The following is a 21,349-nucleotide window of genomic DNA, read 5'->3' as shown; positions in this document are numbered from 1 at the left end:
CGACGAAGACGCGAGAACGCGAAGTTGATCGCCTCCTCATTCCTTCCTACTCCCATCCTCCCCCTTCCCTCAAACTTCAAAAGGGAACCTGAAAGTTAGTACACCTTGCTCCTCTGTATCTAAGCTTGGTCTGGGCGCATCGGGTTTTTGAGAGGGTCGCGTTCGAGGGCAGTTAAATGAGGAGAAGGAAAGGGAAGGAAGCGTTGAGCTCATTCAGCCAGCTTCCTCGCCCCAAACACGTCCGAAACACCGTATAGATCCACTCCTTCGGCTGTGACAACTTGCTGACCTTATTTACGTGCTCCTTTGCTTTCTCCAGACTCTACTTTTTTTCTCCTTTTCCTTCTAGCAACCGGACGAGAAGGACCTCGAGCTCGTCCTCCGCCCACCTCCCTTCCCTTCCCTCCTCCCTTCCTTCCAACACTTCTTCTCTCTCTCTCTCAACCCTCCTACCTCCTCAACTTCTCTCTCCTCGTTATCGCCATCAACATCAAGTCATCACTGTCTCCCCAATCACACCTTCAACCCGACCCGAACCTCCTTCCATCGACGCTCGAATGTCGTCCGTCGCGTCCTCTCCCACGAAGCGAAACGCTCCTCGTTCAACCACCAAACCCTACATCGCTCCCTCAGGATCCGAAGACGACGAGGAAGACAAGCCTACGCCCGTCAAGAAACTCCTAAGTCGAGGAGCCAAGAGGAAGTCCATCGTCGAAACGCCAACCTCAGACGAGGAGGAGGAAGATGTTCGACCAACTCGAGGAGCGAGAGGGAAAGGACGCGCTTCGACTTCGTCCAACAAACCTCCTCAACCCAAGAAGAAGAAGGTCGTCAAGGACTCGGACGAGGACTCCGACTTCGAGTCAGATCAGATCTCGGAAGACGACAACGACGACGGGTCAGATCATCTTCCTTTCGGGGAGGAGGAGGACGAGGAGGACGCAGGAGAGGACGAGATCTCGGATTCCTCGTCGGTCGTGGAGATGTCTCCTCCTCCCAAGTCCAAGGGCAAAGGGAAAGGGAAAGCTGCTGCTCCCAACCGATCGGATTCGCCACCTCCTATCGAGAAGGTCATCGATCCTCGAATGCAAGAGCAGATGGACCTCGATGGTGAGCTTGGATTTCATTTCGCCTTCCTTCGTTTTCGTGGTCCCAAGAAGTCAAGCAAAACTGATCACGGCTTTTTCTTCTGCCTTTGTTAAACAGCTCTCCACCCCGAAGACGATTCACCCATCGTTCTTATCTACTCGAACACCTCTGTACGTCGTCGTCGTCTTCCTCTCTCCCCCTCTCTCTCTCTTTCCCTCCTTTCTCCCTCCTGACTTTCTCTCGTTCTCTATCCGCTTCCCTCTTATTCCCTCCCAACAAACAGGAACCTTCCCTCCCAACGAATTACGTCCCCGCCTATCCGACCCGAATCCCTCGAGATCGAAGGAAGGAAAACAAAGCTCGAAAAGCCGCCGAGGCCGCTCGAAAGAAGCGCAACAAGGACAAGATGGTCAACTCGGATGGGGAGGACGCAAACGACGACGAAGATGATGATTCCGTACCGGAGAACGAGGGCGTGGTCGAGAAGAGCAAGAGGTTGCCTCCCCTCTTCAAGATCGAGGACATCTTTGCCGACTTGACCAAGAACGCGAAAGGGTTGGAGGAGTTTGCGAGGGAGTTGATGGAGCATGGGGAGAAGATCAAGGTGGCTACGATGTGCAGGTGAGTCTTTTTGAGGGGTTGGGCCTGGGTTGGCTGGCTGAGGGGAGAGGGGAGGAGGAGGAGAGGAAGGGAGACGACGCGTTGAGCTGAGATGGAGAGGTCCTAGTCCGCCTGGACCAGTCGAGGCCGAATTGGGAGGAATCAGGTTGAAGGAGAACTGCTTACCCGTCACACGAGAAGGACGTAGCAGAGATGGGAAGGACTCGGTCACGAAATGAACGCGTCGAAGCTGACCTCTTCTCCTTTTCGCTTTCGACCGACACTCTCAGTGGAACGGAGTCTCCCCTTCTCGCTCTCGGTCTCGTCTCTCGAGCTCTCAAAGCTCAGACCGGAGTCGACCTTCAGATCGACCACGGGTTCTCCTGCGAGATCGAGCCTTACAAGCAGGCTTACATTGAACGGAACTTCGCTCCTCGTGAGTCTCCTCCTCTCTCCCTTCCTCCGCTCTCCATGCTGACCTCTTCCTCTTTATCTCTCTCTCTACAGCCATCCTCTTCGCCGACGTCACCGAACTCGGAGACCTCACCGCTCACAACGCCTACGGGGCCAAGATCCCTGTCCCCATCGACAACTACACCATCCTCGTCGCCGGTACCTCCTGCGTCGATTTCTCCAACCTCAACAAGACGAAGAAGAAGATCGATGACAAGGGAGAATCTGGGAGGACATGGATGGGTGTGAGTCTCTCGATCGATCCCTTCGTCCAACCCTCGACGCGACGATTCCCTCGCTGACGCGTTCCGCTCTCCATCTGTTCGATTTTTTAGATGCTCAGGTGGGTCATGAGGGCAAGGCCTATGATCGTCATCCTCGAGAATGTCGGTTCGGCTCCGTGGGACCAGATGGTCGATGCCTTCGAGAGGATTGGCTACGCTGCTGAGTCGACGAAGTTCGTTCTTGTTCCTCTCCCTTCCTCCCCTTCTTTCCTCGCTCCGAGAGCTAACCAAGGTGGTCTTCTTCTCCTCCTCCAGGTTCGATACCAAGAACTACTACATCCCTCACACTCGTTCGTCGCTCGTCGATGCTCTCTTTCTGCTTCGCCCTCGTTCACTTCGATGTGAACGCTGACTCTCTTTTCTTCTCTGTCTCGTTTCGTTCGAATCAGGATCTCGAGGCTACCAAGTCTGCTTCAGGAAGCCGGACTGGGATCCCTGGCACCCCAACGCCGCTTCCATCATCGACAAACTCCCCTTCGAGTGGGAGGAGAAGGTCAAGGCCATGCAGCGACCTTGCTCGTCGCCGCTCGAGGCCTTCCTCCTCTCCTCGGACGACCCTCGAATCCACCAGGCTCGACTTGACCTCAGTAAGAAGACCCTTCTGGCTATGGACGAGAAGTCTCGACAACCCAGTGAGTCTTGAATCTCCTCTCTCGCTCGTCGTCCCTCCTCCCCCCGCCTCCGTTGCTCGAGTTCGTTTCGAGGATAAACGTCACGAAACTGATATTTTTTTTTCGTTCCTCTTCGCTTCTTCTTCTTCTCAGCCGACTGGGGTCGGTGCCAATCCCGACACGAGCGAAGCCGACACGAGGAGAGACTCGGAGACAAGCGCCCTGCGACGGCTTGGTCGGAAGCTGGTCCTCCTCAGCTCAAGGACGGAGCCTGGCAGGATTGGGCCGTTACTCAGACGGAACGAGTCCTCGATCTCACGGACGTCAATACGCTTCGAAAGGCCCAGCAGGGATACGACGCTATGTACAAGAACTTCGTTTGGAACCTCTCGCAGAACGTGTGAGTCGTTGAGCTTTTTCTTTCCTTCGTTTTTCTTCCCTCTCGCCTTCCTTCGCCCAGACTGACTCGTCTCCTGTATGAATCCCTTTTCAGTGATCGAGAGACTGGGTCTTCTAGGATCGCCGTCTCTCCTTGCCTCACGTGGGTTCTCGATCTTCTCTTGTCGAACCCCTGCCTTCGACGCGTCCAAGCTGACCTTCTCTCCTCTTCTTTCTCTTCTTCCTCTCCTTTATTTCTTCTTATTCCCACCCAGTCCCAACATGATCCCCTTTATTACCGACCGTGGAGGACCCGTCGTCGGACTCGAAGCTCTCGGCCTCCAAGGACTCCCAGTCGAAAATCTCCTCCTCACTCGAGAAACCCAGGATCAGCTCGCCTCCCTCGCTGGAAACGCCATGTCCGCGACCGTCGTCGGAACCGCCATGATCGCTGCCCTCATCGTCGGACGAGAGCTCTTCGGCCTCGAGAGGAAGAGCCGGGCTCTTGAACGAGAGAAGATCATGGACGTGGACGTGGACGAGGAACCCGTCGAGGAGAAGGAGATGCCTGCTCTCGTCGAAGTCAACATCAAGGGAGCTGAGAAGCTTGTCTCGGAACCTCTCGACCTCTCCGCTTCGGTCGCCATCCCCATCACGACTCTCCTCGAGGACGGAAGCCGCTCGGCTCGACACTGCGAGTGCGAAGGACTCTCCGACATCGCTACCTCGACCATCCTCCGGTGCAAAGCCTGCGGTCACCAAGCTTGCGAGGCGTGTGCTGGTCGACCCGAGCACGAGTACGACGACTCGAAGGTCTCGTCGGATCGACTCTCGCCGAGGGAGTTCGGAGACGAGCTCAAGAAGATGGTCCCGACGCGACTGTCGTTCGAGGGAGTGAACGACGAGACGATGGAGGACGCCAGGAAGAAGGGAGTCGAACTCGGAGTCGTTCTCCTCGACAAGGATTGGAACTTCTTCAAGAACTCGTTCGTCGTCGCTCTCGGACCAGCCAAGGAGTACCGCTACACCTGGGTCAAACGACGAGACATCTGGTCGATCCGAATGGAGTCGTCGAAGGCGTGGCTTCAGCTCGACCTCGATCCCGTCTCCCCAACTTGGTACGTCTTCGTCAGAGCCGAGCCGACCGACGGAGGTCTCTCTCGACGAAGGATCCTCCTCCAACCCCCAGCAGCTCGTCTTCAACTCGACAAGACGTCGTCGTCGGTCTTCTCAGGAAAGTGGGAGGTCTCCCTCCCTTCGTCGAGCAGCTTCCAGATCAGCATCCAAGGTCGAGGAGAGAAGCTTCCCTCGTGGAAGAACACCCTCGGACTCGTCGACTTCCAGGAGGAGCTCGTCTACGCCGAGATCGACGTCTCCGTCCCCAAGGAGTCGTTGGACCTTCTCGATCAAGACATCTCCGGTCGGTACTTCCTCAACCCCAACTGTGGAACCGCTCAGGACTCGCTCTTCATTCGACCAGCCTCGGAGGGCAAGAAAGCCATCTCGTTCTTCCTCGATCCTACCCGTTCAGGAAACGTCGAAGAGGATGGGTTCGTCTTCGCTTCAAGATCGGATCGACTCAGCTTCGGAGACTACAGGACCATCATCGCCAAGATCGATTGCGCGTGGCGACCTCCCATCCAGGATCCAGCGGTCAGCCCCGAAGTCGAATGCACCGTCCTCGGAACCTGGGTCGTCGCTCCCTCCGTCGCCCTCTCAGCTCTCAAGGACGCAGTCGCCATCGAAACCTCAGCAGGCTCCCTCGTCCCCTCGGCTACCATCTCCCTCCCTCCTCCCAACCTCGACTTCGACTTCGCTCCAGACTCGTGCCTCTCGTCGACCGCCATCCTCACGCTATCGGTCAGCATCGCTCATCCCGAGCTCGAACCTCCCCTGTGGAAGGAAGGAGAGTGGAACCAGATCGACCTGAGGCTCAAGGCGAAGGACTTCTCGGAGACGACGGCTTGGATTATGGAGAGGCTTCCCGAGCTGAAGGCGTTCGAGGAGTGGTCGACGGTCGAGCACGAGGCTGTCGTCGAAGAGAACGACGAGGCGACGACTTGTTGTGAGAGATGCGCTCCCACTCCTCCGATGATTACGTGGCAGATGTCGAACACGCAGGTCTTGATGCCGATGGAGGATCCGGTCGAGGCTGGGAAGTTCGAACAGGTGAGTTCTGCTGCGTTTTCGTTTTATTCGACGTCGAGACGCGACCCTTCCCTGACTTCCTTCTCTTTTCTCAGGCTCTCAAACATCGACCCGCTCCCTTCGTCGTCCAAGCTCGACTGGACGGAAACGTCGGAACCATCCGACTCGGACTCAACGTCGCCACCCTCCTCCACAAAGCTATCTCAACTCTCCCTCCCTCCAAGTCGACCTCCGCCCCAACCCTCTCCTGGAGACTCACTCCCAACCATCCCTCCGTCGAATCGACCATCTACACCTCCAAGCAGTTCATCATCAAGTCGAACAAGCAGGATCCTACGACTTCCCAACCTCCCTCGTTCAAGAAGTTCCCTCTTCGACCTGAGCAGCTTCGTTCGTTCGGATGGGCAATGAAGCAGGAGAGGCCGGAGGGAGACTTCTCGTTCGAGGAGGAGGAGATCTCAGAGGCTACGCTGGGTCCTCTGGGCTGGAGAGCGGAAGGGAAGGCTTCGAGGAAGGTGCTGGTTCGAGGAGGTGTGATCGCAGACGCTGTGGGTTACGGGAAGACGGCGGTTTGCCTCGGGCTCATCGACGCGTCGACCAAGCTGGAGTCTCTCGAGAGTCTCTCGCCCTCGTCGAACGAGTTCGTCTACTCCAAGGCCACCCTCGTCGTCGTTCCTCCTCATCTGACGGAGCAGTGGGAGTCGGAAGGTTTGTTTCGGTCTCTGCCCTTCTCTCTTCGTCTCGTCGACCTTCGATCTCGGACTCTCACTGACTGACCCTTGTTTCCCCTTTCCTTCTTCTCACTCCAGCCAAAAAGTTCCTCGGACAAGGGTACACCGTCAAGAGGTTCATGACCTTCGCCGACCTCCGGAAGTTCACCATCGAAGACTACCAAAACGCCGACATCCTCATCATCTGCACCTCTCTCTTCAACAGTCCCATCTTCTGGGAATCCCTCGCCGCCTTCTCCGCCGTCGGAAGTCTTCCAAAGGGCAAGGAACCTACTCGATACTGGTCAGATCGGTTCCAAGAATGTCTCGCTGGAGCTCGAGCTCAGGTCGAGATCCTCAACAAGTCGGCCGGAACGTCGAAGGGAGTGAGGCGGGTCCTCGAGAAGATCGACGCCGCGTTCGTGGACGAGGAGAGGATGTTTAAGGAGGCGATGGAGCGAGGGGAGGTCAGGATTGGGAGGAAGAAGTTCGATAAGGCCGTTCTGGAGAAGTTGCAGATGTTGGACGAGAAGAAGAAGGTCCCGGTTCGTGCTCTCGCCCTCCTTTCCTTTCCCTTCCTCGTACTGCGAACCCTCCTTCTCGACTCGTTTCAAAGTCTGACTTGGATATCGTCTCGCTTTCTTCTCTTTCTCTCGCGCAGATCAAGACCGCCGCTCAGCGTTCGAAGCAGGACATGTTCCTTCTCAACAGCGCGCAGGTTCGACTCGACTGGACGAAGCTCCGTTGTGCCCCAATTCACACCATCATGTCCGTTTCCTTTCTTTCCCCTTCTCTCGTATCTGAAGGAATGCTGACCTTTCTTGCTTCCTCTGCAGGTTCGAGAGGATCATCGTCGACGAGTTCACCTACGTCGAAGGGAAACCTCTTTTCGCCATCAACGCTCTCAACTCTCACGCTACTTGGGTTCTCTCTGGAACGCCGGACATCCAGAGCTTCAACCAGATCAACGCGTGAGTTGACTCTCCCTGTTGTCGTCTATTCGAGCATCCTTTCCTCGGTCGGCTTTGGCTGACCTTTCGCTCTTCTTCTCCTCCTTTGCCAGCATCGCCGAACTGCTCCACGTCCATCTCGGAGTTCCCGACGACCTTGGAAAGGGCTCGTCCAAGAACCATATCTCCACCTCGGCCGAACTCTTCCACTCGTTCCGAGAGGTTCACTCGCAGGAATGGAGAGCTCATCGAGACGACGTCGGACAACGATTCCTCGACGCGTTCGTTCGTCAAAACGTCGCCGAGATTGGAGAGATCCCCCTCACGACCCACATCGCTCGGATCAACCTCCCAGCAGCGGAGAAAGCTCTCTATCTCGAACTCGAACACCATCTCAACACCATGAACGAATCGGGCGTCAAGATCTCGTGAGTTGCCTCTTCGCCCTCTTCCGCTCCCCTTTCGTCTCGTTCGGCAGAGATCTGACGACTCTCCTTCTTTTTTTTTCCTTTTTCCCTTCTCGCCCCAACAGGTCGGCCTTCAAGACGATCAAGAAGACCACTGCGAAGTCCGTCGCCGACCGATCTCGTCGACTCGCTCAGGTCCTCGACAACGCCAAAGATCTTCGAGAGACGCTCATCCGTCGATGCAGTGGCTTCCAACCTCCCGATCCCCCAGCCGTCGAAGTCGATTCGGAGGAGGAGGAGTTCGACGAGGACGGAGAGAAGCTCAAGAAGAAGAAGAAGATCAAGAAGCTCGTCTTCCACAAGGCCGTTCAATCAGCCACTGCCGACGAGACCTGCCAACGGATCGTCAACGCTCGTGGAGAACAACTCGACCTTTGCAAGGAGGATCTCCGTCTCTCGCTCAAGCTCGCGGTCTACCACTTCGGAACCATCGACTGGAAGGGACTGGAGCCCTCCCCCTTAATCGACTTCGTCAAGAACTCGTTCCGCTCGGAGCAGGACTGCGAAGGAGATCGAGACCCAGATTCCATCGAGATCCTCCGGAAGCTCCTGGTCGAGTGGGGATGCGACGAGAGCGGGAAGATCGGGAAGCAGCCGACGTTGACGGAGGACGAGCTCGAGCTCAGGAGTGGAACCCAGAGTTGGCTCAAGACGATCTCGAAGGGGAAGACTCAAGCCGATACCGCCAAGGTCCAAACCAAGGAGCGAGCAGCGACCTGGGATGTACGAGAGCGAACCCACGTCCTTCGAGGGCTCGACAAGGAGCTTCGATCTCGACACCGGTCGCTTCGATTCTTCAACGCCGTCCGAGAGATCCAACTCAACGGAGCCAACGAGGAGTTCAAGTGCCCCAACGTCAACTGCGACTCCGAGGATACGGTCGAGATCATCTCGAGCTCGTGTGGTCACTCTGCCTGCTCGACGTGCATGAGACGACAAGCTCGAGCTGGACTCAAATGTCCCATCCAGGGATGCAAGAACACTCTCGGACCTCCTCATCTCCTCCCAGTCTCAAAGCTTCTCGAATCCATCGGAGGAGACTCGGGGAAGTACGGAGCCAAGATGCAGGAGCTCATCAGGATCGTTCGAGAGGAGGCGTCGCCCAAGAAGGAGAACGTTCTCGTCTTCGCTCAATTCAGCCTCGTCGACACGATCCAGGACGCTCTCACGGCCGAGAAGATCAAGTGCACCGTCATCAAGGGGAACGCCACCGCTCAGTCGAAAGCCGTCTCGAAGTTCCAGGCCAACAACGAAGGAGAGACGACGGTTCTCGTTCTCGACCCCTCCAACGCGTCGGCCGCTGGAGCCAACCTCACCCAGGTGAGACTCGTCTCCCTCAGCTTCTTCTTCTTCTCGACTATTAGACATGCTGACCTCTTCGCTTGCTTCTCTCCTTCCAGGCCAACCACGCCATCTTCTTCCACCCGATCCATCTCGAAACCAAGCACCAGTACGTCTCGACAGACACTCAAGCCGTCGGTCGACTTCAACGCTTCGGTCAGAAGAGGATGGTCCACATCTGGCGTCTCGGAGCCGTCGATACCGTCGACGAGACAATCTGGAGGGAGAGGACCGGACGCAAATTCAACCAGGCTAGCGTGGTCGATGAGAGGAGGAAGGAGGAAGAACGAGAGCCCGTCGGAGCCGTCGTCCCCGTTCAGGAACTCGATGTCGATATGGAGGAGGAGCCGGAGATGGTCGAGGAACCTGCTCAGCAACCTCAGGTCGAAGTCGAAGCCGAAATCGACGAGATCATCGAGGAAGAGGAGGACGAGGTCGTTCCGGCCATCGACGAGGACGTCGAAGTCGACTCTCCTATGGTCGAGGACAAGTCCGAGGTCCCATCTCCATCCGTCGAGGATTTCGAGGAGCCGCTTCTCGTCGTCGAAGCAGCTGAGGTCGAGGTTGCCATGGTCGTCGACGAGGAGGAAGGAGAGGAAGTCGTCGCTCCCGCCGAGGAGGAGCTCGTCGTTGTAGCCGCCGCCGCTGCCGCTGCCGCTCTTGGGGCTTCGAAGGTTGACGTAGATGCTTTGTTGGAGGGCGTTTGTGCGGAGGATTTCGACGTCGACGTTGAGGAGGACTTCTGAGGAGGAGGCGTTTGTGCTTTCGTTTTCTAGTTTCGTTCGGTTTGTTATCTTTGCATCTCGTGTCTTTCTCCTTTCTAGCTTGATCCATCTACATTTTCCTTATTTCAATACCCGCTCTTACCTCGTTTCTTCTATCTGTTTGGGTTTCTCCTCTCTCTCTCTCTCTCTCTCTCTCTCTCTTCTCGTCTCGTTTATGATCATGACTCGGTTTCGACTTTCAAACCCCAAGGCAGGGGAGATTAGCTCCGTAGAGTACCGAAATCCAGCTCTGCAACGCGTGTGTCCAACTCGGATCTTTATCTTTTCGTCTTGTACCGAATCCAGCGATCTCATCAAGCAAAAACGAACAAGCAAGAAAACAAACAGCGACGCGTCTCGCCCTCATCTCTCCCTCTCCTCTCCCTCTCCTCTACCCTCCTCTCCTATTCCTACGTCTTCGGAGGATCCCTTGCAAACGGGTTCGGTCCCTTCGGCATGGTCTGGAACATGTTCCCTCCTTGCAGGACGGGTCGACGTGGGAGAGTCGAAGTTGAAGCCGGAGGAGGTTGGGTTGGATGAGCTGGGACGGGTCGAGGGAGAGAGGAACTGCACGAGAAAGCGATAGAAGACGAGGGGAGAGTTGAAGGAAGAGGGGCGTCAGTCTCGGAAGATCAGATCGAGGGAAAGAGGGAGAGGGGTGAGGAGAGACTCATCAGACTGACCTGCTTGCGTGCAAGGAATCCCAGACAGCTTCGGCGGGTCCTTTGAGCGAAGAGGAAGATGGGTTGCTGGTAGTGGTGTTCTTGTATGAAGAGAGTCGATCGTAGCTGTAGAAGAGTGGAAGGGAAAGAAGAGGGATCGATCAGCTTCAGACTCGTCGAACGCTGAGACGCGTCACTCCGTCGTTCCTCCGTCCGTCCATCGAACGACCCCGAACAGGTTCAAAGACACTCACGAAGCAGGCTTCTTCTCCTCTGCAAACAACCTATCCTCCCTCCCCGACCTCAACGGCCTCCCAGGCGAGTAAGTCTCCTCCTCCTCTTCCTCCTTCGAGAAGAAGCCCAGCAGCAGCACCTCCGACCTCAGTCCTCGAGAATCCAAGAACGGTCCCAAGCCGAAAATGGAAGGCAGATCATCGTACGGGTCGAGCATGAGGAGGTAGACTTTGGATTTGATCTCCTTCGACGAGTCTTGCGAGAGGAGGATGCCGTCTCGTCTGAGGACGATCGAACGAGAGAAGCAACGAGGAAGAAAAGTCAGTATGGAGTCGCTGTTTCGAATCGAGCAGAAAAAAGAGGCACGGGAGACGGCTCACCTCCCCCCCGTCAAACTCCTCTTCAACGCCTCCACTGCCAACCCTTTGTCCCCTCCCAGCTCCACCTCGAACGGGAACAATCTCCTCAACGGTGATCTCGCCGAATCCTCTAGGAAGGTCCTAGATTGAGCTTCCGGGATGACGCCGACGAAGGAGAAGGTCTTGTTTGGGAAGAAGGTGGAGTAAGGGATGGAGGAGGAGTAGTTTTGGTTTGGGATTCGAAGAAGACGGAGGGAGGCGGTGGAGGTGACGTCGTCTGTTGCTTGGTAGGTGAGCTGAGTTGCAAAACAGAGCAAGAGAGAAGATGAGATTAGCTTTGGATCGAAGGGAGGGAAGGAGAGAGAGACGCGTCCGACTTGAGCTCACAGTTCCGTTGAAGGCTGAGACTTTTGACGATGACGGCGAAGCTTGAGGCTGAGCGTTCTTCCTTGCTGATAAGTCGGCGAGATACTGAGAAGCTTTGCTGGTGGAGATGCTGGGGGTAGTGCTGGTGGAGGGAGCCGAGGAGGACGCGTAGGGTTGGACGGGTTGGGGTCGAGGTCGAACGAAGTCGAGTCTGCTCCCAGAGAAAGGGTAGAAAGGCGACAGTGATCAAAAAGGAAAGATCAATGTCAGCTAACTCGATTCGAAACCGGAAGAGAAAGAAGACCGAGAGGAAAGAAGAAGGACGAACGACTGTGAGCTGAAACTTCGTCGCGTCTCCGCTCCTCCTCCTGTGATCTCCCTCTCTCCTCCCTCCCTAGCTCTCTTTGAGCTCGGCTCCGAAGCGTACAATCCCACCGTCTCTCTTCCATTCCCGTCGTACCCACTTCTTGCACTCGTCTTTGACCAGAACAGACAAGGAACGAAAGCAGGACGCAACAAGGTCAGCGATCAGATCTCTTCCCGACGCGTCGAGCTTCGAGCCTCCGTCGGAAAGCAGACCGAGACTCACCTCAGGGATAGGAGCTCCCCACAGCTTCTGGTCTTGGTTCCTCTTCCTGAACCCTTCCCAGGCATCTCCAGCTTCGACTCCAGCTTCGTATCTCTGCGAGCTTTGATGAGCAGGGGAGGGAGGAGGGAACGAGGACGACGATTCGGGTTGAGGGATTTGGGCCTGGTTGTAGGGTCTGTTCTCGCCAGGGACCAACGAAAACTCAACGTCAGTTCTGTTGAAAGGAGGTTCCTCATCGAGCAAGGAGAAAGAAGGGTCGCTCACGAGAAGTACCGACAATCCTCAGCTCTCCTCCCTTTCTCCTCCTCGTCGTGCTGCTGCGGCTGCTCTTCCTCCTCTCTCCTCCTCTTGCTGCTCGAAGGTTGATCCATCCATTGGGGAAGTCTGTAAGGGTCGTAGGTTCTACTCGATCCCAGGGGAACAAAGGCAGAAGGTCAGCGAAACGCCGAGGCAGGGAAGAAGCCGAGGGAGGAGAGAGGACACTGACGAGGTCGAGCAGCCAGGAAAAGGAAGAGCGTATCCTGATGTGTTGATCTGAGGTGAGAAGGGAGGAGTTGGAAGTCGAGAAGTTTGAGGGTGGAGAAGGCTGGGCGGATTGAGGAGAAGGGAGGAGGGGAGGGAGAGAGGCAGAGAGGTGCAGTTTGGCTCGAGGTCAGCTTTGGCTCCCTCCCTTTTGCTCCCAACGTCTGTTCGAAATCTAAAGACGAACTCACCCTCTGTTGTACGATTCCCATTCTTGACGAGCCTCCCTCTCTTCTTCCCTCGAGAAAGAAGGAGGTCCCCTCTCCACGGCCGGTCGAGTTGGTCTCATCGGAGGCGGAGGAGGCGGCATGTCTCCTCTCCCTCCTCCCCAAGATTCATCTGGAGCTTGATAAGGATGACTGTTGAAAGCGAAGAGGAGTGTAACGAGTTTACATCAGCTTTGTTCCTTGAAGAAAATGTGCGACGGAAGCGAGCTCACCCATCTCCTTCCCATCCTGACGACTCGACTTCCCTCTCTCCTCCTCCTCCTCCTCCTCCACTCTCTCGTTCATCTCCCCATCCTGTCGGAGGAAGATCCTGTTGTTGGTAAGAAGTTTGAAGAGGTGGGTGGGACCAGTTGTGATGTTGATGAGGATGGTTGGGCTCTGAGAAGGGAGGAGGAGCGGCGAGGGAAGAGGAAGAAGCCAGAGGAGGAGCATGGCGAGGTGGAAAGTGAGGGTTCCTGGAGCGATAGAGAAGGTCAGTTCGTTGCTCTTTTCAAAGTTTAGCGTCAAGAGTGAGGTGTATTCACCAGCTGTGAGCTTGTTTCGAGCCCATCGGAGATCGAGGGCGATGGTGGTGGTCGGTGGCAAAAGAGGAGGAGACCAAGAGGAGGGAGGGAAAGGGGAGTGGGGCGAGCTCGTTCGGAGGGTACCAGAGGTCCTTCCGGACGAGATGTATGTCGATTTTGAGGATCCTCGAAGTAGAGATGAAGTCTAAGAGCTCATATGTTCCTCTTCTTCTTCTTCTCGATGAGGTCAAGATGACGATCTCGAACGAAGCATGCAAGACAGAGAAGCCACGACTACATCGAAGTGAATGCTCCTCCCCTCCTCGAACTGGCTTTAGTCGCTCTGCATTCGGCAAGACCGAGAGAATCGAGAAACAGGTCAGCGTGTAGAAGACTGAGCGAGCAAGAGACGGTGAAAGAAGGGCGTAGAGAACTCACCTCCTCCTCGTCGCGTCGTTGTGCTCGTGCGGCCTGGAAGACGAGGCAGTGATCAGCCCACTAAACGCACAAAGCGATGAAGCATCCAGAAGTACTCACTCATTCTGACTTCCGTTATTCAAAGCAGTCCCATCTCCTAGCCCTCCGCTCTGCGTCGCGTCGGGATCGAACTTCAACGAGATCCCTCCCTCGGTCGCTTGTCTCTCCATCCGTCTCCTTACAGAGCCAACCGTACGGCCTGGAAAGTCGAGCGAAGCGAACTGGATCCCACATCATAACGTTCGAAGCAACAGCCCTTGAGCGTCAGCCTCCGTCCGGCAGCGGACGCGTGAGAGCGAAAGGGAGAGGTTTCAAGAGACTCACAGTCTGTACGTAGAAAGGAACCGACGTGTTGACGTGTCTCTTCCTCTCAACATGACTCGCTATCATCCTCGATTCTGATTCCGACCAGGGGACGCACAGTTGGGGCAATCTGCAGTGTTGAGTCGAGGATGTTTGTTAGGTCTCCTCCTCCCTCTCTTCGCCTTAGAAATCTGAACAGAAGTGTTCGTTAGCTTACGATGAAGTTGATGGTCGTTCGGATCTCCCACTTCTCTCCCTCTTCCTTCTTGGGTCCTCGTGGGAAGGCTGGTAGTTCGACGCGTCGTAGAAATCCCTCTTCTTGCGATCTCGTCGTCCCTTGACGTCCTCGGCGACGGTTGGAGCGTCTTGGCTTCCGGAGGCGAGACTATCACTGGAGGGGATGGGGCTCGAGCGTTCTTTGGTGGGGAAGGTAGTTCTGGGATTCGAAGAAAGGGAGGTCAGGGATGGGAAGCGAAGGATCCGAGGGGAGATGGAAGGGAAACGAAGCGACGATGGAGGAGGGAAGGATAGCTCACTTCGACTTTGAAGGACCGGTAGATGTGAGAGGACGAGTAGAAGATCTGAATCAAGTTGAGAGAACGTAAAATCAGCTCATGGTTTGGGAGCAAGAGGAGGTAAAAAGGAGGGAAGGAGGAAGGTTGAGCTCACGATTCCGAGACGCTTCTCTCCTCCCTGTCCCTCTCATCTGCCGTCTCAACAGCCATCCCAAGCATCCTCAAGATAGCATGATCTCCTAGTCCAGGCGAGAAGTGATCTGGATGGACGATGGGGAGGATGGAAGGGTCGATCGAAGCAGCAATTCGATACTTGACGAGCTCATTCGGTGAGAAGGGACTGTTTGGAGACGAGGGAAGATGGGAAGGAATGAGCTGATGTCCACACCTTGGAAAGAGAAGGTTGGGAAGGGGTGGACTGACGTGGTAGCCATGCTGAGAAAAGAGTAAGCTCATCGGTTGAAGTGGTTGAGGGAGAGGAAGGAAGGAGGAGGCGGCGAGCTTCGAAGTTTGGTTGACGAGCTCACGCTTTTTGCTTCCTTCTCGCCGACCCTCATCTACGCTCTTCTCCATATCAGTCAGCCCATCAACACACCTTCTGGCGCTCGCTCCGACTTCGACTAAACGCCGGACCTCCAACTCCAGCGACGAATGAGCTGCTTCGACTCTCGCCGCCCGGGTCCTTGATTCCCTCCTCCCTCCCTCCCTTCGTCGGACTCTTCGCCCTCTTCCTTCCCTCGGTTCTCCTCAGTATTAGATGCAGAGAACTGTTCGAACCATGCTGCTCCATTGGACTTCTTTGATTTGAACCGATCCAGATCTCCTCGTCCAACAACAGGGAGAGAAGAGCTCATCGTCGCTCATCCCCCCATCGCTCCCCTCATGGCTCACCCTCTCGGAACATCGAAACCGGCCAGCACGTCGTAAAACACCGCTGCCGTGGACAGTAGAAGAGCTGCGGATGCGCATGGAAACCGGCGGGCTAAGAGGAGGAGCGCTCGTCGAGGAAGGAAGGACCTTCGAAGGTCTCGAGCTTTGCTTCCTTCGCGTCCGCTCTTTCCCTGGTTTCTTCTTCAACATCTTCCTCGTGCTGAGAGTGTTACGAACTCATCACTGAGCTTCATCTCATCCAGCTTTCCATCAGGAGTCGGCATAACAGGATCCAGAAAGCCGACGCTTTCTACATAGCACGCCTTTTCTTCCTTCCCCACCCTTGCTTCCCCCTCGCTTGGATCCGAAGTCTCGACATCTTCGACGCTCAAGCACCCTTCTCCAGCTGCGTCAGGACGGATATAGACTCGCTAGATCGCGTCTTATCTCCCTCGTCTTGGCTCAACAACTCTGATTTGCCGACTTCTGATCTCCCTCTCGTCGCGAATCTGTCTCCCGCTCTTCCTGTCTCTTTTTTGTCCTTCGAGGACTGGACTTCTACCTAACCTTCACTACCCACTTATCCTCATCTCTTTTCTCTCACGAAACCATGGTCGCCCAAGCTCCTTTCGAAGGAGGAGACATCTTGACGAGTCCTCTCTACACGGATCCAAGGACGAAGGACGAACTCGAGCAGAAATCGACCGTCGTCGATGACTACGAGAGCGATGAGAAGAGGTATGTTGGGAGTGTTGACAAGGAGAAGCATGAGAAGCATGAGAAGGAGGGGAGGAGAACTAGGTATGATGATCTGGAGGGTGTCGAGGGTCTCGAGTGGGAGAGAGGGGATGAACAATTGGAGGCGAAAGGGTGAGTCGGTTTCTTTTCACGAGCGTTGCTTGGTCTGTTTTACTGACTCTCACCTCTGTTGACTTCTTTGCAGTGATGACGACGATCCCGAGTACGCCTCGATCCCTCAGATCGTCAGGGAACTCGTCGACTTCGAGGACGACACCAGCGTTCGTCGACCTCTCCCTCCCTTCATCGCACTGAAAAGCAAGTACTGACCTCTTCCTCGGGCTCACATTAGACTCCTATCTTGACCTGGAGGTTCTACTTCCTTTCTGGCATCTTCACCGCTCTCGGAGCCTGGTTCGTCCTTCTTCCTCTCCTTCCTTCGGTCCTTTCCTTTCGCGTCGAGTTTGCTAACCTTTCGTTCTTCTTCCTTCGGCAAAACAGGCTCACTCAGATGTCGTACTTCCGTACCACCTCTATCCCTTACTCTATCTACTTCGGTATGCTATCCTTTCTCCTTTGCCCGACGATGAGCTCAAGCTGATCGCGTCTCGTCGCTTCCTTTCTCTTCTCAGTTCAAAGTACGGCCTTCTCGCTTTTTCTCCCCAGCTCGAACTCTCACTGACCCGAAAGCGTTTCCTTGCCCCCAGTCGCCTCTCTTTACTTTGGACGTCTCCTCGCTGGTGCTCTGCCGAAGAAGACCATCGGACGGGGTCGATTCTCGTTCGAACTCAACCCTGGACCCTTCTCCGTCAAGGAGCACGTTGCGATCGTTCTTGCTGGTTTGTTCTTCCCTTCCTCGTGGTTATCATCTTATATAGCCTCTATTGACCGGCCGATCCCTCTACAGCCAACACCGGTGCGACGAACAACCTTGGAGATTACGTCCTCGTACGTTTATGTTTTTTGCTTCCTCTTCGAGTCTGTGCTGCACCATCGACGCTGACACCTGCGTCGGCTCTCTTTTGATTTTCAGGCTCCTCTTTATGTGTACTACGACGTAAGACTATCTTCTTATCATAGCTTCAAGGCCTTCGCGAAAGTCCAGAACCTTCGCTGATTCCCTCCTTTCCCTTTTCCCCCTCCAGGCGCCCATGAACGGATGGCTCGCGATTCTCTTCATGTGGAGCTGTGTCTTCGTCGGTAAGCCTGTTCTTCTGTCTCTCCTTCATGGCTCGTTGAACTGACTCCGTCTCAACTCGTCTCCGCGTCAGGTTTCTCGTACGCGTCTTTTGCTCGAAAGTTCCTCATCGAGGATCCCAAGATCGTTTTCCCTCTTGTGAGCCCTACATCATCTTCCCGACTAAGTAGGCTCTGATGAGGTCCTCTCTTCTTCCTGTAGACCCTTCAACAGGTCGCCCTCTTCCGTTCGATGAGAGACAGCTTCGAGTACGATTCTGCGACGAACAAGAAACAGATGTGAGTTCTCTCACTTCCCGCTCTTTCCTCTATTTCTACTTCTCGCTGCGAGCTTCTCCTTTTCCTCCCACTTCTAGCTCTGTCCGCTGTTTCTACTTCTACCTACGAGATCTCGTCAAGCTGACCTCTGTCGGGTCTTCTCTCGTCTCTCTTCTTCAGGCGCGTCTTCTGGTACGGAATCCTCGCCTTCTTCGTCTGGCAGTTTTTGCCCGAATACGTCGCTCCGCTTCTCTCGTCCCTCACTATCCTCTGCTGGGTCTCGTCGAACCCCAACGTCACCTTCGCCGGATCAGGATTGGGAGGAGCGGGGTTCTTGAACATTACTCTCGATTGGTCGAATATCGGTTCCTCCGTCATCTACCAAGTGAACCTTTCGTCGAGTGAGCGGGAGGCAGATTGAACGCAGACTCGACGAAGTCCCTCGAGTGCTGGTCTTCTTTCTTCTTCCCCCGCTCCTCAGCCTTGGTGGGTTCAAACCAATGTCTTTGCTGCTTCGGTTCTCGGAGTTTGGATCTTGATTCCTGTTGGATGGTACACTGGAGCCTTCAACTCGGATCTCTACCCAAGTGAGCGTCGCTTTCCATCCTCAATCGAGACGCGTCTCGAGCGAAGCTAACTTTTCTTCACCTCCTCAGTCCAAAGTCAGAAGCTTCGAACGACGAACGGTACTGCATACCCCACTAGTCAGCTTTTGACTGCCGACTACCAGTTGAATGAAGCTCTGTTTGCTGAGCTTTGAGTTCCGAGGCTTTCAGCGCAAGTTCGTTGCGCCTCTGCCCTTTCTTTTCAATTCCTGCTGCTTTCTTCGAGGTCCTGACTATCTTCTTGTCCTGTCAGGTCATGTAGAACTACTTCGTGAGCTTCTCTCTCGTATATCGCTCACTCTCAAAGGGCAAGCAGCTCAGAAAGGGCTGAGAGTAACGTCGCTGACTGTCCGCTTGTCTTCCTCTTTCGCCAGTTCTCGTATGTTGCCTATCTGGGTACATTCGTTAGTCTTGCTCTTTTCCAAGGGCCTCTTCTTTGGAAGACTGCAAAGGCTCAGTACCGAGGAGAGAAGCTCCACCGAGATCGAGTGAGTCCTCGGCTTTCTTCCCGTCTCCTTCTCGTTCGATCTGACGCTCCTTCTTCTTTCAAGCTCAACGTTATTATGGATGCCTACCCAACGGTTCCTTGTGAGTTCGAAACGGTCGTTCTCTTCGCCTCGGCTCTCTCTTTCTCTCTTTCGAGCTCACAATCTTCTCCATATCGCTTGCTTTCCTCAGGGACTTGGAACGTCGTCTTATTCATCGTTCCCGTCGGAGTTCTCACTGGACTGACCGTAGGAGGTACCTTGTGCATGCCTGTCTACGCTCTCTACATCGGACCTGCCTTCGGAGCTGCTGTGAGTCACGGTCGAAGAAAGGGGAAGATGAGGACGCGTCTCGTTTTCATCCTCCTCTCCTTTCCTCGTTCCCTGGGAGCTGACCTTCCACACCCTCATCGATCACAGATCGTGCTTCCTATGGGCTACATCTACTCTGTGTCAGGTTACTCCGTGTCGGTCGGCTACTTCAACGAGGTCAGCTCTTCCTCCCTCTCCCCCATCCTTTTCCTTTCCTTCCAAGCGTCGTCGCTAACATCTCTCCTCGATGCATTCCCAAGATTGTGTATGGGTATATGTGAGTACAGATGTACAAAAAGTCTCGACGAGACGTCTATGGCTGACTCTCGTCTTCTCTCTCCCTCTCAGAATCAACTGTGAGTCAAACGAAAAGTGAAGCGTGAGAATCCGAACGAGATCAAGATCTGACTCTGTTTTCTTCATATTTTCCAGTGGGAGGATCTCGACATCCCGTTGGATCTCTTTCCTATCGAGTCATCTCAGGTCAAGCTTGGTACGAAGCTCAATCGATGCTCTCGGACATGAAGGCGAGTCCAGACCAGGCGCGGTTTTCCTTCCGACCAGTATCCATCAGAGCTGACCTTATTCAATTCATTCTTCTTCTCGATAATTCAGCTTGGTCACTACTTCCATAGTTCGTCCTACCTCACTTCATCAAGATCTCGCAGCTCAACCCCACCGAGCTCCCGACGCGTCCTCTTGATCTGATGTTCGTCCTCCTTCTTCACTCCCAGTCCCTCCTCGAGCTGTTCTGTGGGCTCAAGTCTGGGGTATTCTCATCGGAGTTCCCATCAACTATGCGACCATTATGGTAAGTCCGACTCGAAATGAGACAGACGAGAACGGAGCGAGACGTCGAAGCTGACCTTCGCTCGCACTCTTCGCCGGCTTCAACAGTGGATCTGCACATCTAAAGCGGACTTCCTGACGGGTAAAACCTCCGACCCGAACAAACAGTACGTACTGGGCATTTTCTGGGGGGAATTGGGATCCCTCATGGCCCGTCTCGTCGCTGACTCCTGACTCCATCTTCTCGTTCCTCCCTCCTTCTTCCAGATGGACAGGTCGGTCTCTTCTCCCCTTCCTTCACTTTCTTTGATAACTTCACTTATCAGCGTTCCTTTACCGTTCCAGGTCAAACTGTCATCTCGCTCAACAATCAGGGGTGAGTTCAAGTTCTCGAACCAGCGTCGCGTCACGAAGCTGACCTCGCTGTTTCCCGGCTCTTCCCTCGCTCCTAAGGATCCAATTCGCCCTCGTAGGACCCAAGAGGCTCTTTGCAGATCCTGCGTATCAGCCCATGCTCTACGGATTCGTCGTCGGTGCCGTCGCCCCTTTCCTCCTCTACGGTCTTCACCGCACGTTCCCTCGAGCGAAGTTCAATCTTTTCTCTCTTGCCGTGAGTTTTATCCTTCGAGACCACTTCGAAGAGCAAGCAGGATACTGATCCCCTTCGACCTTTCCCCCCCTCTTGCTCTCAGATCTTCGGATCCGCTATGGAGTCCTTCCACGGAAACGTTCGTCGACGCGTTTTCGAAGCAGTCCCTCTCCTCAACCTGACTCGTTCTCCTTTCCTCCGTTCAGATCAGCACAGGTTTCTTCACCAAGTACATCCTCGGATCCGTCAACTATCTCTACCTTCGACGGCACAAGTACGAGTTCTGGAAGGTGAGCTCAAAAGTCTCGTTCTTCCTTCACCGAGGCATTCTGACACGTCCCCTCCCTTCTCTCTTCTCTCAAAAGACCTACGCCTACATCTTTGGAGCTGCTGCTGATACCGGATTGAATCTCAATATGCTGATAATCTTCCTAGCGTTCTCGGCCGGGAAGACAGTGTGAGCAGAGACCTCCTTCGAGATCGAGCGACGGTCAGGTCGCGTCGCGTCGAGCTCTAACTGACCTCTTCCTCTCCTTCCCTCTCCTTCCCTCTTCTGCAGCACGATGCCCCATTGGTTCGGCAACAACGCTATCTCCGTAGAGAGATGCTTCCCTCGTGCCTAAGCCTCTGGTCTCGATCCCTTTCGTTCGTTCGAGCAGAAGACGCGACTCACGAATTCTTTTGCCTCGCCTTTTCGTGTCTCAGATTTCGTTGGCTATCTTTCTCGGTTTGATTACACGTTATAGATTATCATCTTCTTCCCTGACTCTCGAAAATATGGATCTCATCTTCCCTCGCTCTCTATCAGCACAGAAGCGCAGGTCGAGCCCTCCCCGATCTCCTAGATTTCGACCTTTCCTCCTTTCACCTTTCCCCCCACCACTCACCACTCGCAACCTCTTCTCTTCCCACTTCCGTACACACGTTGCCTCGTTCCTCCTCACGATATGAGCC

The 21,349-nt window shown here is 54.8% G+C and overlaps 4 protein-coding genes across 4 annotated transcripts; 2 read left to right on the top strand and 2 right to left on the bottom strand.

Annotated features, from left to right (window-relative positions):
* Positions 1-1,017: 1,017 nt before the first annotated feature.
* On the top strand, positions 1,018-9,999 carry BDY24DRAFT_400679 (uncharacterized protein). The gene is made up of 18 exons (XM_076641987.1): positions 1,018-1,110; positions 1,207-1,259; positions 1,373-1,710; positions 1,980-2,125; positions 2,197-2,387; positions 2,478-2,599; positions 2,682-2,716; positions 2,816-3,058; positions 3,191-3,437; positions 3,531-3,578; positions 3,691-5,584; positions 5,659-6,271; positions 6,373-6,818; positions 6,935-7,041; positions 7,110-7,244; positions 7,337-7,651; positions 7,756-9,010; positions 9,091-9,999. Exons 1-18 carry the CDS (start codon positions 1,086-1,088, stop codon positions 9,775-9,777), a joined length of 6,900 nt encoding a protein of 2,299 aa, XP_076493439.1. The 5' UTR covers positions 1,018-1,085; the 3' UTR covers positions 9,778-9,999.
* A 148-nt stretch (positions 10,000-10,147) lies between these two features.
* Positions 10,148-13,564, bottom strand: BDY24DRAFT_436555 (uncharacterized protein). The gene is made up of 12 exons (XM_076644228.1): positions 13,279-13,564; positions 12,967-13,209; positions 12,719-12,886; positions 12,493-12,591; positions 12,270-12,407; positions 12,006-12,180; positions 11,745-11,893; positions 11,438-11,627; positions 11,072-11,346; positions 10,712-10,972; positions 10,479-10,583; positions 10,148-10,362 (listed from the first exon to the last, which is right to left on the bottom strand). The coding sequence occupies exons 1-12, from the start codon at positions 13,302-13,304 to the stop codon at positions 10,206-10,208; spliced, it is 1,986 nt and encodes a 661-aa protein (XP_076493438.1). The 5' UTR covers positions 13,305-13,564; the 3' UTR covers positions 10,148-10,205.
* On the bottom strand, positions 13,495-15,059 carry BDY24DRAFT_186214 (uncharacterized protein). Its single transcript, XM_076636361.1, has 8 exons — positions 14,976-15,059; positions 14,707-14,892; positions 14,574-14,618; positions 14,255-14,473; positions 14,059-14,167; positions 13,795-13,955; positions 13,696-13,728; positions 13,495-13,600 (listed from the first exon to the last, which is right to left on the bottom strand). Exons 1-8 carry the CDS (start codon positions 14,984-14,986, stop codon positions 13,552-13,554), a joined length of 813 nt encoding a protein of 270 aa, XP_076493437.1. The 5' UTR covers positions 14,987-15,059; the 3' UTR covers positions 13,495-13,551.
* A 973-nt stretch (positions 15,060-16,032) lies between these two features.
* BDY24DRAFT_418192 (OPT family oligopeptide transporter) lies at positions 16,033-21,018 on the top strand (the record flags this gene model as incomplete). Its single annotated transcript, XM_076643816.1, has 32 exons — positions 16,033-16,292; positions 16,366-16,441; positions 16,513-16,574; positions 16,662-16,717; positions 16,793-16,798; positions 16,868-16,999; positions 17,068-17,108; positions 17,194-17,217; positions 17,306-17,360; positions 17,432-17,496; positions 17,560-17,636; positions 17,796-18,000; positions 18,097-18,202; positions 18,279-18,301; positions 18,483-18,491; positions 18,595-18,708; positions 18,772-18,808; positions 18,899-19,017; positions 19,126-19,194; positions 19,278-19,294; positions 19,366-19,373; positions 19,450-19,580; positions 19,633-19,651; positions 19,752-19,828; positions 19,915-19,973; positions 20,074-20,081; positions 20,152-20,182; positions 20,260-20,416; positions 20,499-20,534; positions 20,602-20,685; positions 20,761-20,852; positions 20,955-21,018. 32 exons carry the CDS (start codon positions 16,033-16,035, stop codon positions 21,016-21,018), a joined length of 2,319 nt encoding a protein of 772 aa, XP_076493436.1.
* Positions 21,019-21,349: the final 331 nt, after the last annotated feature.

This window comes from Mrakia frigida (genome assembly GCF_051309035.1).
Source record: "Mrakia frigida strain ATCC 22029 unplaced genomic scaffold BDY24scaffold_35, whole genome shotgun sequence".
Taxonomy (NCBI): Eukaryota; Fungi; Basidiomycota; class Tremellomycetes; order Cystofilobasidiales; family Mrakiaceae; genus Mrakia; species Mrakia frigida.
The sequence above is the reverse complement of the archived record's forward strand: the minus strand, read 5'-3'. Positions and strand labels throughout refer to the sequence as shown.